General features: G+C 34.2%; 1 protein-coding gene across 2 annotated transcripts; it reads right to left on the bottom strand.

The window, feature by feature from the left end:
• Positions 1-233: 233 nt before the first annotated feature.
• On the bottom strand, positions 234-3,893 carry LOC114162205 (uncharacterized). Of its 2 annotated transcripts, XM_028046018.2 has the most exons (4): positions 3,665-3,893; positions 3,479-3,583; positions 1,861-2,080; positions 234-634 (listed from the first exon to the last, which is right to left on the bottom strand). In XM_028046018.2, exons 1-4 carry the CDS (start codon positions 3,748-3,750, stop codon positions 380-382), a joined length of 666 nt encoding a protein of 221 aa, XP_027901819.2. In that variant the 5' UTR covers positions 3,751-3,893; the 3' UTR covers positions 234-379. The 2 variants fall into 2 exon arrangements, with proteins under 2 accessions (XP_027901819.2, XP_027901818.2); XM_028046017.2 differs by having other exon boundaries at positions 3,479-3,884.
• Positions 3,894-19,707: the final 15,814 nt, after the last annotated feature.

A 19,707-nucleotide genomic window follows, 5' to 3' on the forward strand; every position in this document is an offset into this window, starting at 1 on the left:
AATTTTACTCAAATCGAATTCTTTAAATTATTGAAAAACTGATTTTTCGTCAGTATTTCTCCAGAGAAAGCATGATGCGGGATTACAACTTCACAAGCTCATGTACCACAATAAGACCTATCATTATTTTATTGATCATTTACTGCATTCTGACTGATAACTTCTAAACCCAGCGACATAGGCAGGTAGCCATTTCGCCATATAAAGTAAATAAACCTCATCATAATAGTAACTTCAAGGGAAAATTACACTTTGAATTTTTCTTATATCTTTTAATAAAATAGGTTGCGTTTATAGGAGTATCAAATCTTTCATTCAAGATCATGGTTTCAAACTAGGGTACAGATGAGTATGGATACAAATTTATATGATATGGTAATTAGAAACCATAAGACTTAGGCCTAGATTTGTTCTTACCCAAAGAATTAATTCGATTTGCATGTTCTTCTTCCTCCTCCAGCTTCTTTCTCCGAGCAGCCTCTTCTTTCTGTCTCTGAATCATCTCTAATTCCCTTTGTCGTTCCTCCTCCTTTCTTTGCTGCTCTAGTGCTTCTCTTCTCTGAGCTTCTTCCACTCTCCTTCTATTCTCTTCAAGCATCTTATCCAGCTCTTCTCTTTCTTTACGAGCTTGTTCCTGTAGAATGACAACACCGCATCACAATTTCCAAAAGACATTAGACGACAACATTAAAAGAAAAAGAAACCAAACATGGTAGTCGAATCAGAATAAAAAAATGGCTAATCGTAATGGGCGTTTCCCAAATCGAATCATAAGATTTATGTTTAATGATAAAACACAACATATATATTACAATTATGAAGTCAAATATAAAGTGACATGTAAGACTCGATATTCTCATTTTAGTTTCCAAAATATATGAATAGAAAATAACATTATTTAAATTTAATTAGAAAATGAAAATGATGAATCTAGATATTAATTTAATTTTCTTTTAACTTTGATTAAGTATTTGAAAGTCCTATATAGTAAAAGTGTTCAGTAGATAATCGCTGGCCAAAAGTCAAACGGTCACTTGTAAAACAAACAACGCTGTTGTTTAGGTTTAGGGCTGTGAATCTGGTGGCCACTTTTTGCAAGTTTTGCTGCAAAAATCACTACCCCAGACACAACAGAGAGGTGAGACACGATGGCTCTACGATAGCAAAGTGTTTCAGCTCAACACAAAAAATTTACATGATTCGCATGTAAGATGCGATTCAAATGATCACGGATTCATGAGCGATTTGCACAGTTCATGGACTATTCAAACACAAAAACAATACAACTCACTTCATATCGCCAAGCTTAAAAATTGCATCATCCAAATTGTACTAAACTGCTGATAACCATGCTCACAACTTAAAAGGTACTTATGTTTAGATACAAATCACAAGCAGCTTATTTGTCAGGCTTCACAGGGAGAGACACTTCAACACTGTTACCTGATGATTTATAGCGCTAATGAACAAAGATACCAAAAGGAAAAGCAATTGGAGCCAAATACAGATACTAAATCAGATATGAAAATTGTATACATATCCGAAAACCTTGATATAATCTGATTAGTATTGGACAGACAGAGATTATTATGATCTGATCAATATTTTAACAGACAGGGCAAACCTAATTTTAGGATCATGGATTCTGGCAGGGTGACAGCTTGTTTACTAGACAAAACATGATTAAAAGGTAACAAAACGACCAGCATAATTTTCCACACTAAATTTATCAATTTCTAACGATACTTCCAATGTTTTTTATGTGATTTATTCAGAGAATGATAAATACCTTGCCCATGATTCTTGTTCAGACGAACAGGAGAAAAGAGAATAAAAAGAAGTCCCAATGAGAATACTTACTTCTTTCCTTCTAGCTTCAGTGAGAGCATCTTCCTTTTCTTTTCCAAGTTGAGCTTCAACATCATCAAATAATTTCTTCACTCCCTCTGCTACACGCCTTTCTATTTCTAACTTGACTTCCTCTGATTTAAGCTTTTCCTCAACATTTTTTCGAATTGCTTCTTCAAGTCTTCTTGCAGTTTCCTCCTCCAACAGTTTCAATTCTTCCTTATGTTGACGCCTGTGCCCAATGTTTGAAGTTGGAAAACATATATTAATTGGCATTGATGAAAAAAGAAAGATGCACAAGCAACTAAGCAAGTCATACTAATTTCTATACCAGAAAGTTAGAAAAATATGTAAAACCAATGTTTTTTTCAAATCTGTTTATTGTTTATCTAGCCATTTCATCCATTGACATGGAAAATACGAGCTTGTTATGCTTACAAGGCATACCTCTCTAGCAAGTTTCTGATCCATAACAAATGAAGTTTCTAGTGCAAGAGGAGATAATGGAAGCAGCCATTGTTCATCATATTTAACAAGTTGAACTTCCTTCAGAAAAGCCAGTGAAGAATGAAATTAACCTGTTGCATTTTAAAATTACATCACTTATCTTGAGTATAGACGGGAATTTATTCAGAAGCATCTAGCCAGAGACCTGATGTTCAAACGGTCTTTAACTTATATCAGGTTAAGTGTAGTACCAAAATCCTTGCATTCTTAAAAAGATAATCCTAGAAAATAAGTAGTGTGTCATCTAACTTATATCAAGTTAAGTGTAGTACCAAAATCCTTGCATTCTTAAAAAGAATAATCCTAGACAATAAGATGTGTTAGCATTATTATGGCGAAACTATTAATTTGGTCCACATAGTTGTCTGCATGTTTTAAGAGTTAATCCCTGTACGAGAAAAGTATTAAAGTTTAGTTCCTACACAGTTTTTCGGAGTGGTTTATTATCATCACAACTGCCAGAAAGTCTTCTCTGGTATTAGCAAGGACCAAAACTAGGAAAACATTAACTAGTCGAGACTACAAATTATAGCTTTCTCATATACGGACTAAACCTATAAAACGAGAAAAACATAGAAAACAAGTGAATAGACTAACAAGTTGTTAAAAACTCTCATAGATCTCAGTAAGTGGGATCTCCTTCAACAATATAGATTAGTTGTATTCATTCTTTATTTTGATAAGTAAAGAGGATTTTAATTAGATCTAACGCATCAGTAGCATAGCATAACACACTCTAAGTACAAGCCATAGATGAGTAGTATTCATGAATTTGAATTATCTTAGACCACTCCAACAAATCCATTGTTTCTTCCTTTGAAACAACTCAAGCGAACAATGGCATAAAGACTAAAAATCTGCACAGAATAATAATTGCAATGCAACATTGTTTATTATTATTATTATTATATCATCATCATTATCATTATCAAACAACACATATTTTTTAATATTGCAAAAAAGTAAGATGAGTGTGGCAAGCAACCACATGCTTAAAAATGCCATTCAATAGTGGTGATATGTGCATTTAATACGAAACCCAATTAATGAAATTCCTTAAAGCTAAGATGAATTGGAACTAAATCGAAAGAGAAGAAAAGGAATGGTGATGGTGATGATTTACCTTTTCTTCTGATCTTTCTTGAGCTTAGGAGTTGGGCTGCGGGAAGGCGAGGGGGAGGAAGAGGTTCTGCGCCTTCTGCGGCGTTTGTGGGAAGGAGAGCGGCGCCTGAAACAACAGAGAGAATGAGTTAAAGAGAGAAAGAGTGAGAGAGGGAAAATGAAAGAGAAAAAGGAGATGAATTGGTACCTGGAAGTTCGAGAGTGGCGATGAGAAATGGGAGAAGGAGAGTATCTTCTTCTGCGAGAAGGAGAACGCGAAACACTGCGACCCATATCTCAATTTTCAAGCTTTCTCAACACCTTACCCAACTCACTACTCTCTATAACTCCTTCAATTAAAAACCCTACTCATCACTGCTCACCAATTTTCCCCTTTCCCCCTTGCACCACCCACCAACCTTCTATGTAAATGTAACACACAGTGAAAATCATGAACTTAAGAATTAGGTTTTTTAATGCCCGAAACTTAAAAACAAAATTAAATTGATTTTTTAAGTTCTAAAAATGAAAATGTAAATAAAAAATATAAAAGGGCAGGTCTTGTAAAATTTCACTGCTTTAACAAAGTTTTAAAAATGACAGTGACATTGATAAATCCTACTTAAACTAAAATAATTGAAGTAGTTTTATACCAAAGTAATTTGACTAAAAAATATTATATACTTTTATAAATCTCTAGAAATATTCATAATTTATACTTATAGTAATTATTTTTCACAAAACAGCATTAATAAACTTTTAAATTTATTTTTTTCAAAAAAAATTGAACTTTTATATTCAAGCTAGCTTGTATTAGATTAAATAATTTTCAAAGATAAATTTTTCTCTAAAAATTTTTATTTAACCATTTGTATTAATTTAGGATATATCAGTTATGCCCAAAAAATTGTTTGATACCCTAAACTGCCCCAACAAAATATTCACATATTTATTATTAATTATTATATTACATTTATAATCAAAAGATATTATTAAACTTATCGATATATATTTCTCATATTTATATTTATATATATATATATATATATATATATATATATTAGTTATTTTACTTTAAATTGGATGAAGTATTAAAAACTAGATAGAATTTTAAATATGAATGTGTATATGTCAACACTGTAACATCCCATTTAATAGTCTGTTATACTATCAAATAAAATATTATGTCGTGATCAAACATAGCAGATAATGAGGTAACGGCCTTACGCCCAAAGTATAAGCATCTAGTATAGTCCTCCACACTACTACGTTCATACCACATACATACACCGGTAAGAGTAGGTATGAAGAACACTAAACTACACCCAAAACCTCAAAATATACAACGAGAATCTAACTACAACTGGCACTCCTTGTTAGGCTCCACTCCTACTCACGAGGGGTATCTCCATCTGGTTTCCTCTCTACTCCCACCAAACATAGGTGATCATTGCAAAAGGTAATATGCAAAAGCAGACAACACAACAAGAAGGGTGAGCTAACAGAAAGAAACAACATCAATGCACTTCACAAATTTTAGATGTCATCTATAACATACAATTCAATCATAAATCATAGACTCAATATCCGGATTGTGTAAGAGACGTTGGAACTCTTGGTGGCTTGCGCCTGTAACGGTTCCCAGACTCTGCAGAGTCTGGACACAAGGGGTATTCACCCGACCGTTCCCAGGGTAAGTCCCCTCCACGTCTAAGACTTGATCGAGTCCGACGACGAGGACCTCCTGCTACTCCTCACGACATAATCCATTCTACTCTATCTGAGCTTGAATGATTATTGGAGTTTCAGGATACCAACCATTTTAAATTCCTTGCATCCTTACACACACTACAATTTCCACTTGGATTTTCCCTTGAAATTCCATTCAAACTTCATCTCTTCATACTTATAAACATCCAATTAAATCATTCAATACATCAATGGTAGCATTCCAATCATACAGAGTCTAAATTGCACAAAGATGCTTTAAAACATATATTCTTACCAAGGAAAACAGGTTTGAAGCACTACTACTGCAGTACCTCTTGCTCAGGCTAGAAAGTCTAGCCTAGGCGAGGGGTTATCTCGCTCAGGCGAGTCAGTCTCGCCTAGGCGAGATACTAACAGTGGCAAAAAGAGAATACTGGACGAACCCTCGCTCAGGCTAGGTTGGTTCGCCCAGGCGAGATCGTTATCTCGCTCAGGCGACCCCAACTCACCTAGGCGAGACTTTGCGCAGGAACAGGGGTGCATTTCATGGCATTTTCGCTCAGGCGAGCGTTACTCGCCTAGGCGAAAATATCAGGTCACGAATCTGTTTCTTCACACAGCAAACCAGTTTTCCTTTAGCACCATTCAAATACTCAACAATTCACACAATTTCAAACACCCGATCCATAAATCAAACATACAATTCAAGCTTTTTCGCGGATTATCTAAGAATTTTAAAGAAAGGGTTAGCTTCCCTTACCTTCCCACAACAAAGCCCAAGCAAGATCAGCTCTCAACAAAAGATGGTACCATTTCAGCACTTAAGGAGCTGAAAGAGAATTCTAGACATGAGTATATTCCCTAATTTCGACCCAACCACTTAAAGACCCTAAATTCAGAAAGAAGGAAGGTGAACTGAAGAATTGAAATTCAACTTACGCGTAAGGATGGATCGAACAGCTTGGGGAGAAGGTTCTGTGGTGATCTCAGGTTGTGTTGCTGTTGCTGAAAGAATGAAAACAAGATTTAGGGACTGAATTGGGAATCTGAACTTCTTTGGTGGTTAGAGAGAAGGAGGAGAATTTGTGCAGTAGAGAGGTGTAGGTGAGTGGAGTATAATATCAGTGTGTGTTGACAAAAAGTGTTCTTAGAAAGGGGGAAAATAAAAGAGGGTTCTCACAAACACAATATTTAAGGACTACACCTATTGGTTTTGCTAGCCTCATATAAGACGGTATGAAATTATCATGATAAGCAAGATTAAAAGATTATATATTACGGTTAGGTTGTTAATAAAGTAAAATATTCATTAGAAATCTTTAAAATATGATGTGTATGTAAGGTATTTATTATTTTTGAATTTACTGTATTTATTGAACTCTACCTGTATTCAACACTAATTTGAGTGTCGACAACCTTTAACAGGTAACCCACCAATCAGAGAGAATTGGAGGACAAAGAAAAGAACCTTAAAGAAAAACAATAAAAAGTAAACAATGATAAGAGCATTGACACCACATATATTGTTGTATGCAGTTCCTACGTACAAATGTATTAAGGAAATGTAGATTTTAAAATTCTAAATAGATTTTTGACCGTGTAGGAAAATTGAATAAACAGTTAAACGTTTAAGAACGTGATGTTATATTATTATGTCTAATACTTCATGCCATATATTTACTTCATTTATCTTATCATCGGTCATCACATCTTTATTTTTCATATTATTTTATTGGTCACAACCATTAATAAATTGACATCAAATTCATGAATATATATATATATAATTAAATGACAATGTTAATATAATTAAAAACTCACGCTTAAAATTCACCAAATTGAAAATTCGACAACATTTGTGTGAAAGTGCATAAGTTCATGGTAAAATATGTAATTGAAAATATAATGTCATTTCATTCGTAACTATTGTTGTTTTTTATCCTACGATAGAACACAGAAAATAACGATTCACGAAAAAACTCAAATTTCATATAAAAAAGACGTTAATCGATATAAATTAGATTTTAAAACTTTTTTCACGTAAACGCTAAGATTTGATTCAGTTATATATATATATATATATATATATATATATATATATATATATATATATATATATATATATATATATATATATATATATATATGTACTACACCTAGGCGACTTAACTTGACTATGATCATGAGATCCGCCTACATAACCCCTCAAGGACACAAACGATCACCATGTATATCAAACAATCAATAGTAAGCGACCTAGGCCGCTAACTTAAGAAAATCGAACGAGAATTTGATAGACCTAGAACACTACCAATGAGGCCCCTAGGGCCCACAATAATGAAACTGTGGGGCCTAAGTTTGGTCCAGGCCCATCTACGGCCCAATCAAAAGCCCAGCTCACTATGTGGCCAGACATAATTAATAATCTATAAATATGCATTGACCTCATAAAGGTACACATTCATTTATCCCTTAATCACAAGATTTGACTTTTCGAGAATTCTTAGCTGACTTGAGCGTCGGAGTCTCCTCCGCAGGTAACCCCTCTCAGGTCCAAATTGGTCAAAGCCGGGACACTAGCAGATAGCATATGCAAGCCGAAAGAAAGCTTCCTAGAGAGATTACGCATTGAGGTAAGGTGATATTCGTGTCTCAAATCTCTTATTTGTTCTTCGCGTGAACAATATATAATTATATTTTTATTTTTAATAATAATTATAATTATTAAATTTAATTTATTAAAAATAAAAATTTATTAAATTTTTATTAAATTTTATTAATCACATTGTATACAAATTTTTCAGTCATATTCATTTAAATCACATTATCTTTTTTTTTAATCCAAACAATTTCATTTTTACCTACAAATCAACTCAACTCAACGCATGTTCACTTATCCAAATTCACACCTCAATTTAAACACAATATATATATATATATATATATATATATATATATATATATATATATATATGACATCTTGATCTTGTTTTGCCCATGACCGAATTACTAATTGAATTGTCATGAAAAAAATAAAATTAGCATTTTTGAAATTTAAAAACAATTAAATTCATAAAATTTAAAGACCATCGGTTAAATTAGTAATCGAATATCCTAAGTACTTAAATATAAGATCCAAAGAATGTTCAATGTATTTAAATATGATTTTGTTTCATTTCACATCCCAAAATAATCGATTTTTTTAAGAATTAAGATTAAAAATATTACAGATATTAAAATTAAATTTGGCTTACTTTATAGTTTTAAAATCAATAGTTTAAAACTCTAAAGGAGTAAAAAACTAAAATTTATTCCATTTTGATGGATTAAAAAATAAATTTAAATTAACAATATAAAATTAAAGAAATAAAATTATAATATATATATATATATATATACATTTTTACAAAAATTGGGACTAAATTGAAATTAAAAACAAATATAGGGACCAAATTGAGTCACTTTGACACGTGGTACAACTATGAAGTGACACGTTTCAAAAATAAAAAAAAAATTAAAATTTAAAAAAAATTCAAAAAATATTAAAAAAATTCAAAAAAACCAGAAATTGACACGTGGTGTTGACTTAACACCATCTGGTCAAAGTTAACGATGATAACCTAATTGAGTCATTTTTAAGAAAATGAGGACCTAATTGAGACAACGAAAAACTTGAGGATCAAACTGAAATTTCATGATAAATAGAGGGACCAAAAGAGTAATTTAACCATATATATATATATATATATATATATATATATATATATATATATATATATATATATAATAAATAATTATAGAACCTTGTGAATAAGAGAAAAACAAATGTAATATAATATAAGATGTTCACATTTTTTTTCTTAAAGGAAGATGTTCATATTCAAAAATAAAATATTTAGAGTCTTAAGTTTTTTTCTAAAATAATTTCACAAATTTATTTATTTAAAATAGTTTTAGAATGATTTATTTTTTATGTGATGATATTTTTTTATCACTCAAAGATAAGGATAAGAAGGGGAAATGAATATTAGAAGGAAGGGAAATGAAGAATAGAGAGATGTTTTTGAATATACCTCAAAGATTTATTAATGTATGAAGGTTTTTTCAAGTATGACTCTATTTATAGAGTCAACTACAACATAGAACCTTTTAGTAACAAGGAATTGCACCTTCCTTGGATGAATCATGAATCTACTTATCAATCCAACAACAAAGGAAATATCGGGTATGTTCTTACAAAGTTACCTTAGTGAGCCTACCATTTGTTTGTACAAGGTCCTGTCCACATCCTCTTCTTCATCACTTAATTCATCAGTCTTAAAACTCACCTCTGTTGGAGTAGTTGTAGTGTTACACTCATCGATGTTAAATTTCTTCATAACTCCAGCAACATATCTATGTTGATGAAGCACAATTCCTCTGCTATTATCAACAAATTTTATTCCCAAGAAATATCTTAATCTTCTAAGATTTGTCATCCAAAATTAACCATCAAAGTAGCTTTAAAATCTTCTATCTTAGTGACACTACTTGTGATTAGTAGATCATCTATATAGATGCACATTATCAACAAATCCATGTCATTTTTGTGTTTTACATACACATCATGCTCAACTGAACATTTCTGGAAATGGTGCTTCCGCATGAACAAATCAATCATCTTATTCCAGACTTTAGGCACCTGCTTCAAGCCATATAAAGCCTCTCAATTTATAAACATTGTTTGCACTACCTTAGATCTCGAATCCAAGAGGTTGTGTGACATACACATCTTCTTCAAGATTCAAAAATGCAGACTTCACATATAGTTGAAACAAGGGCCACCCTCTTCCATTTGTCAATGCCACAACAAATCTTATGGTTTTAATCCTAGCAAATGGAGCAAACAACTCTTAGTATTCTATATAAGACCGAAGAAATTCATATAAATAATAACTAATAAAGTACAAGTAATGGTGGGTTGAGAATAACCTAAAAGAATTTCTTGACAAGTCCTAGACAAGAAATAGTAATAGCTCAAGTGGTTGAGAGTACTTAGTTGTGTTGAGAGATTTTGGGTTCGAGTCATGTGTATGCTATTAGTATGTTTATTTAATTGTGTTTTGTTTTGCCAATGTATTGTGAATGCGGACACATGGCTTAAGTTTGTATGTACATGTGAATTGACATGAATCATGTGATAGCTTGTTGGTTATGCATAGACTTGGTGGGTAGAAGGGTGTGAGTTTAAACCTTGGTTAGCATGAGTTATCTTTTTCATGTTTAATATTTTTGCTAAAGAAGAAAAAAAAACTAGAAACTCTAGAGCTCCTTTGAGAAACCAAAAGGGCAATGTAGAGACAGTTGTTGTGGAAGTAAAAATCACAATTTAAATGGCCATTAACATTTAATTTAATGAAATTCGTTTTAATGATATTTTTATTTAATTTGGATTGGAAATTTGGGAAGAGGAGAGGTTGAGTGGGAAGATAGAATTCGTGAGTGTGGCAGCAAGAGAGAGCATTGAAATTGCATTTTTGGGAGAGAAAGTAAGCACTCAAAAGGTTTTAGAGTGGGAACAAGGATTGAAGCTTTGGGGACGAGAAAGGATCATTAGGATTGCAAGTGGAGCAAGGAAACCAGGTTAGGGGAGCTGAACCTATCTTTATCTTTTGTCACCATTGATTTTTGTTGCATGAATTATATAAAATGAGATGAGTATTGTTTACGATGTACTATAATCATGTGTATGTGTTGTGAATCCATTGTTTAAGTCGTGTTTCGTGACCATTGTCTTGGTTGGGCATGATGTTTGGTGTGTATACCTTCAATACTTTTTTATATCTCTTGAGAATTTTCGCGTTAAACCATGGGCGTTGAAGATGGTGTCCTTCATGATGAGTGCAGCATTGACCATGGTGGGTGCGTCGTTGGTGCGTTGCGCGTGGCTACAGTTTGCATTCTTGGCGATGTTGTTGTTGGCGTCAATGGTGGCTCAAAGGTGTTGCCATGGTGGTTGGTTGGTTGTACGCTGATTTGGGTTTCCTGCTATGGGTGTGGGCAGCTTTGTATTGCTCAAATCATATTTTATATATTGTTGCAACATTAAAGTGGGTTAGCTTCAGTTTCATCCCTTTTCCCTGTGAGGTAGTTGCTCCCATTAGCCATTTCCTTACTTGCAGAAAGAACCCTAGTTTGTAGGTGGTTACGTTTTATTTCACGTTGCGATGTAGTGATTCACGTTGGGGTTCTATATTTATGTTTGTTGAAATCTTGACTGGAGAGAAAGGCCTTGCATGGTGATTCTGCACGTTGGGGAGTGGTTCCTTGTGGCTTTAAAACCCAACCGTGGGTGGCTTAGATGGAGAGTAAACTTGTTAAGTTTTAGTGAGGTCGGGGTTTGGGAATGTATCCCACAGGTATTGATGGGACCCATACGTTTTCCTTAGTTTTGATCTTTCGAAAATAGTAACCTGCACCTAATGAGTTCCCGTGGGTGATAATGCTTGTGCATTTTGCATTCCATGGTCATTCTTTTTTTTTTCTTCTTGGTGCATGATAATGGGCTACTTTTGTCTTTTTGTGGTTTATATATATATATATATATATATATATATATATATATATATATATATATATATATATATATATATCACATTGATTGGTGGATAATAAAGACCGTGCATTTATTTTATTTTCGTGACAGTAACGTAGTAGCATAACCTTATTTTCTCTAGGCGATAGGTGAATCAGGGAAGTCCCTGGAACGATCAGCGCCCGACGACATGTTAAGACCGCTAAGCGATTTGGAGTACAATTTCATCTGACGGCACTTAGGCAACACCAGACAATAGTGCAGGGGCATGGGTCCATTGCAAATGGATTTGCATGGATGGGCTTGATGGCTTGATCAAGGATATGCTGGATTAGTTATGAGCGGGGAGGTTCATAATGGAGATTTTTTAGATGCGTGATTGATGCGGGTGGGGAGGTTCGAATCTTTTGTACTCCTGTGTGGGGATACGAGCGGGGAGGTTCGTATGTTTCGTGCTCACACTTGAGGCTGCTATGAGCAGAGAGGTTCATAGCAGGTGTTTACGCATGTTGGACTACGAACGGGCAGGTTCGTAGAGTTGGACTACGGGTGGGAAGGTCTGTAGAGCTGGACCACGAGCGAGTAGGTTTGTGGAAGCATGATCATCCCTAAGGACCAAGGTTGTGAATGAATCTTTCTCATATAGGTTATGAGATTGGGGTGTAACGTTATGAAGAAGTCAATAAACTAAAAGTGGCTAAGATAGATTGGGTGAGGGTTAATTCTTATTATTTTATTGATTGTATTATTTTTCTTTCTTAGCTCACCCTTTTTGTTTGTATTTGGTAATGATCGTGTGACTGTCACGCGGGAGCAGATGTAAGTCCAGGTGAGAACGCCAATGCATAGTGACGGAGTGGGGCAGACGATGGGAGATTTTTCTCTATGTTTTATTTCATGCATTTTGTAATAAATTTTATGATTCTTTTCTCTATTATGAACGTGTAATAAAGATGGAGCAGTGTGATTGAACTGCAGCGAGATAAGTTTTAAATTTTCCCGCACTTGGGAACTTTATATAATATTTTAATTTCAAAAGAAATTTTATGATATATGCTTTATCTAGTAATATCCATCTAGGGTGTTACATTCTAAGCCTTGTTTTTGCAAAAAAAGAAAAAAAGAAAAAAAAGAAGAAAAAAACTTGCAATCAGTCTAGCCTTACATTTGGAAATGGATCCATCAAAGTTTAGTTTTAACTTGAATACCCGTTTAACATCAATTTTTTTTGTTAAAGGGTAATTTAGTTGAAAGCCATGTCTCATTTTTTTCAATTGCCTTTAATTCTTCTATCATAACAACTCTCCATAATTCCTTATTTAATGCTTTTGCATAATCAATGGGCTTGGCTTATGCTAATAAGGCAAAGTGTACGAGATCACCTTCATTTGTCACTGCACTACCAGGAAACAATTCAAAATCCAACGAAGATCTTAGAGGATTTCTCTATTTGGAATGCCTTTGTGGTTGGATAGACACATGCTGCTGGATAAACTGTTGGACAGATGCCTCGTGGATAAGTGCCTTTGTCAAATTTTTATCCACTTTAATCTCGAAGTGTTACTTGAGCATTTTTATTCCTTGAGACTATTACAATTATTTGTCCAGTCCCATGATTCTATTTCATTTACCACCATATCCTTACTGATACAAATTTCTTCTTTCATAAGATTATACATCTTATAAGCTCATGTAGAATGGCAGCCTATAATGATCATAACCTCACTTTTGTCTTATAGTTTTCCTTTCCTTGCATCTAGAATAAGATTGAAGCATAATGAACTGATAAGTGCCAAAAATTAGTAATTTTAATATGGAATGTTGGCACTTTTGTTTGTAATTTGTGTTTATATCATGATGATCTTCCTTAATCTAGGAAAAATGAGCTTCAATTACATGCTTCCAAGTTTCTACCTAAAGGAAATCATTTGATCCCTATTTTGTGTATTTTTCAGGTAAATTAAAGTAGATGAGGAAAGAACTTAAGAAGAGTAAAGGAGAAATCAAGAAACAAAGAAGAAAAGGAAGAATTTGTGCAACAGCTCGCTCCAAACAAAGAAGTCTCGCTCAAGCCAGACCAATCTCGCTCAAGCCAAAGTCATCTCGCTTAAGCGACACATTTGGCGCCATTCTCGCTCAAGCGAGCCTAATCTCGCCTAAGAAAGTGTTCGTGAAGAAGCCCAGGTAGTTTTGCAATTCTCACCCAAGCGAGAATGTTATTGCCCAAGCGAGAGCCTTTCTTCAACATGAAGTACTCTATCTCACCCAAGAAAGATTCAAGTGGCTTAAGCGAGATATTCGTGGAATATATATATTCCTGATCAGAGAATGAGGTACGAGCTGGTTTTTAGATATACATATCTGAAGAGCTGGACCACGAAGCATAGCACATAGTCTTCATTCGCTTCTTCTTCTTCTTTAGCTCTTAGGATTTTGATGTCTACCATGAGTGGCTACACTCCTTTCTTGGGATTGAATGTAATCGACTTGAACTTAGATGTAATTTGGTGATAATTATATATAGCATTTCTGTTTCTACTCAATATTGATATTATTGTTCTATTTTTAATGCTTGATTCTATTTGAGCAATAGATGTCTTAATTTTGATTTTTGGATCTGACTGGAAAGTATTTCTGAAAATCTGATTTGAACAACGATACTTGATATATTGTGATGATAGGAATAAATCTCAATATATCAATTGCTTATAACACTTGACCGTAATGCTGGATAGTTTGCTGAATATCTGAGGAATCAATATTCAGGGAACTAATCTTATGAATTTTATACGCGAGGAATCGGTATAAATCATTTTTGGGTGTTGCATCAATATTGGTATTTTCATATGTTATGTATGATATTCATCCAGATTACAGACAATGGAGATAAATGAAATTCAATCCCAGTTTCTTTTACTGACTTTTCTAAATTTTCTATTTTTACTGTACCACTTTATGCAAGTTATTTAACAACCAATGATGTATCAAATTAAAATCTTTGTACATATGCGGATGGAGATAATTATCTATTTCAACTGAATCGGTTCCTTATGGGTTCGACACTCTTACTTAAAAATCATTATACTACAGTTGACTTTTAGTAAGCTTGGCAAGAGATCAACAAGTATTTTTGGTGTCATTGTCGGGGAACGGTTTTTGAAATTCTTAGTTATCTCATCCAATTTTGTGTATATTTTTTTTAATTAGTTAGTTTATTCAATTTTCTCCTTTGTACTGATCCTTGCTTGAGTTGTTTTGATTTATGTTCTTACAAGCTCAAGTTCCTGAAGATCAATTAGCATTTCACCTAGAGATAGAAAAGACAGCTAGAAGAAACAGAGGCAAAAGCAAAAAGAAGCAAGAGAAAACAAAGGAAGAATATTCCAGTACTCTCACCACACATCTACAAGCAGAAAATATGGAGAATCAAGGACCAGCTCCACCCAAAAAGACACTTGGAGACTATGCTATGCAACAAGGGCCAAGATATATTTCTAGCATAACAATACCACCCACTACCAAAACATTAGAGATGAAGCCAACTTTCCTTAGCTTAATCAGTTCTCATCAATTCCCTGGAATGGATAATGAAGATCCATATACTCATCTCTTTACATTCTATGAATTGATAAGAACTATGGGTTTTCAGGAAGGAGATCTTGAGCATGTATATATGCGTTTGTTTCCTTTTTCATTAGCAGGAAAAGCAAAGGAATGGCTTAAGTTGCATCCAAATCAAAATTTGAACAACTGGAAGGATGTAGAGATAAATTCTTCAACAGATTCATTCCACCATCTCGCTACATCAAAGCAAAAGCTGGTATTTCTACGTTTAGGCAAGGCCCAGATGAGCCATTATGTGAAGCTTGGGAGCGGTTTAATTCTTTATTGAGGAGATGCCGATATCACAGATTTGAAGATATTGCTCAGTTGAATATATTCTACAACGGTCTAGGGCCTGATACTAGGATGATATTAGATGCAGCAGCTGGTGGAAGAATGATGAGTGTAGATGCAGAGCAAGCAACAAGAATCATTGAGGCATTGTCATCGATAGATCATCAAGCTCAGCATAATAGGCGAACTGTTCAGAGGAAAAGAGTGCTTGATCTTAGTACTACATATGCAATCTTAGCTCAAAATAAAATTTTGACTCAACAAATTGAAGCACTAACGAAGTAGATGTTTAAATTACCTGAGCAGTTGCAAGTTGTGCAATCTTCTCCTAGTCATCAAAAACCCATGAGGTGTGACTTTTGCGGGGGTGATCACCTAAATGGTCATTGTTCTTATCAGAGTAACTCACAAGCAGAAGTTCAGTATGTGAGTAATCAAGGAAGACCGGATAATTTCTCCAACAATAATAACTTTTCACAAGGGGGAGAAATAATCAGAATCAGAATTTGGATGGAAATCAGATGTTGGTCCTTCAAACAGACAACCTCCTTATCAATAGCAACAACAACATTATCTTTTTGTGCATGACAAAACAACCAAATTGGAGGATACTCTAGAAAAGTTTATACAAGCTTCTTTGACCAATCATAAAAATACAGAAGCTTCAATCAGGAATCTTGAAACACAGGTTGGACAGTTGGCTAAACAAATATCAGATCAGCAGGCAGGTCAATTTTCAGCCAACACACAAACTAACCCCAAGGAGCATTGTAAATCGATTACCACTAGAAGTGGAAAAATTGTGGGAAGAGGGATTGGAGACAACCTGGTTGTAGAGGAAGAAGTGTTGGAGGAAAAAAGAGAGTTAAAAAGGAAAAAAAATGAGTGTGAGGGGGAGAGGAAGAACACAATAAAAGTGAGTTTGTAAATGAAATAGAAAAGGTAAAAGAAGAAAAAAATAAGAATGAGGAGAAAAAAGAGGGAAAAGGGTGAGAAACATATACCATAGTTGAAGAACCTTCCATACCCTCATAATCCTTCCAAAAAGGACAAGGAAAGGCAGTTTGCAAGGTTCATGGATATTTTCAAGCGATTGCAAATTAATATTCCTTTTGTGGAGGCTATGGAGCAGATGCCGACATATGTAAAATTCATGAAAGAGCTCCTAACAGAGAAAAGAATTTTTTTTTTAAGAGATAGTGGAGCTGGAAGGAGGGTACAGTGCTATAATTCATAAATCATTACCTCAGAGATCCAAGGACCCTAGGAGCTTCACAATTGGAACATTGTCAGTGGGAAAAGCATTGCTTGATCTGGGTGCCAATACAAATTTTATGCCTTTGTCTATGCTACGAAAAATAGGAGATCTGGAAGTAAGGCTTACATGAATGACATTACATCTAGCCGACAGATCTATGAAGTATCCATATGGTGTAGCATAGGATGTCTTAGTTAAGGTTAACAAATTCATGTTCCCAGTTGATTTTGTGGTGATTGATATTGAGGAAGACATTGAAGTTCCTCTAATACTGGAAGACCTTTTATGAAAATAGCTAAGGTCATTATTGATGTGGATGATGGCAAATTGAAGGTCAAAGTGCAAGATGATGAAATCAACTTTAATGTATTTGAAGCAATGCAACACCCTAAAGACAAGCAACAATGCTTCAAAATGGATGTGATAGATGAAATTTTTCTATCAGCTAGGAAGCAATTGACAAAGGGAAGCCCATTGGAAAAAGCCTTGATTGGTGTTTGTGATGATCTAGAGGAAGATGATGAAAAGAAAGTTAATGAATACTTGATGCATCTGAATTCAGCAAAAGAAATTGCATCAAATGAAATACAAAATGAGAAGTTGCAACAAGAGAATAAAACTAAAAGTCAAAAGCTGGAGCTAAAGGTTTTACCTCCCCATTTAAAATATGTTTTTCTTACAGATGGAGGTAACAAACCAGTGCTGATCAGTAGTGCTTTAACGGCTTCTGAAGAAGAAAAGCTGATTTCTATTCTTAAAGCCAATGAGGGTGCAATAGGTTGGACTTTATCTGATCTTAAAGGAACCAGTCCAGCCTATTGTATCCACAAGATTCACATGGAGTAAGATTATAAGCTTGTAGAACAGCCTCTGCGACGATTGAATCCAACCATGAAAGAAGTGGTCAAGAAAGAAGTGATGAAATTACTTGATGCAGGTATGATCTATCCAATCTCCTATAGTGCCTGGGTTAGCCCGGTCTAGATAGTTCCAAAAAAAGGAGGTATGATTGTTGTTTGTAATGATAAAAAAAAATTAATTCCTACGAGAACAGTCATAGGTTGGATAATGTGTATAAATTATAGAAAATTAAATCAAGCCACTAGGAAAGATCATTTTCCTTTATCTTTCATGGACCAAATGTTAGAAAGGTTAGCAGGACAAACTTTCTATTGTTTTTTTGGATGGACATTCTGGTTATAATCAAATTAAAGTAGATCCAGAAGACCAAGAAAAAACTACTTTTACTTGTCCTTTTGGTGTGTTTGCTTACAGGAAAATGCATTTTGGATTGTGTAACACACCAGCTACCTTTCAAAGATGCATGCTTGCAATTTTCTCTGATATAGTGGAAAAATGTATAGAAGTCTTTATGGACGACTTTTCTGTATTTGGTGCTTCATTTGATCAATGCTTGGAAAACTTAAATACCGTACTGAAGCGGTGTGTTGATACCAATTTGGTCTTGAACTAAGAAAAATGCCATTTTATGGTAACTGAAGGTGTGGTGTTGGGCCACAAAATCTTTGCTAAAGGTATTGAAGTTGAAAAAGCTAAAGTGGAGATTATTGAAAAGCTACCACCACCCAAAAATGTGAAGGGTATCAAGAGTTTTCTAGGCCATGCTAGTTTCTACAAACGATTCATCAAAGATTTCTCTATAATTGCCAAACCACTCAGCAATCTGCTCAACAAGGATACACCTTTTAATTTTGATGTTGAATGTTTGCATGCTTTGAATTTTGTTAAAACAGAAATTAATTTCAGCTCCTGTGATAATTGCTCTTGATTAGAATTTAAGCTTTGAGTTAATGTGTGATGCAAGTGACTATGCCATAAGAGCAATGTTAGCACAGAGAAAATCCAAAGTTTTCTATGCTATACACTATGCTAGCAAAGTCCTTAATGAAGCTCAAATTAATTATGCAACAACTGAAAAGGAATTGCTAGCTATAGTCTATGCATTGGAGAAATTTAGAGCATATTTGATTGGTTCATCTGTCAGTGTATATACTGATCATGCTGCAATTAAGTATTTGTTAATCAAATTTGTTTCAAAGTCAAGACTTATTAGATGGATTTTATTGTTGCAGGAATTTGATTTCGTGATCAAGGACAAAAAGGGAAGTGAAAACTTTGTAGCTGATCATTTGTCTAGATTGGTGAATACTGAGGTGACCAACACTCAATCAGAGGTGTAGGAGGACTTTCCTGATGAAAAATTGATGATGGTGCAAGAAAGGCCATGGTTTCCTGACATGGCTAATTTCAAAGCTGTCGGGGTCATATCTGAAGATTTTAATTGACACCAAAAGAAGAAATTCCAGAGAGATGTACACCAATATGTGTGGGATGATCTTCATTTGTTCAAAATTGGAGCTAATCAATTGATAAGGTGCATATCCATTGAAGAAGCAAAAAGTATTTTGTGGCATTGTCATAGTTCCCCATATGAAGGGCATTTTAATGGAGAGAGGACAACTGCAAAAGTTCTCCAATATGATTTCTACTGACCCACCTTTTTCAAAGACGCACACAGATATGTTCAACACTATAATAGCTGTTAGGGAATATGGGGAATCTCAAAAAGACATGAAATGCCACTGAACATCATTTTGAAAGTTGAAGCTTTTGATTGTTGGGGAATCAATTTTATGGGACCACTACCATCTTCCTTCTTGAATGAATATATTCTGGTAGTGGTTGATTATGTGGAAAAGTGGGTTGAAGCAGTGGTAGCTTCTAAGGTTGCTGTCAAAATCGTAATCAAATTCCTCAAGCAAAACATCTTTTGCAGGTTTGGTACTCCAAG

The sequence above is a fragment of the Vigna unguiculata genome, chromosome 9, assembly GCF_037176805.1.
Source record: "Vigna unguiculata cultivar grain cowpea cultivar isolate G323 ecotype 2 chromosome 9, ASM3717680v1, whole genome shotgun sequence".
NCBI lineage: Eukaryota > Viridiplantae > Streptophyta > Magnoliopsida > Fabales > Fabaceae > Vigna > Vigna unguiculata.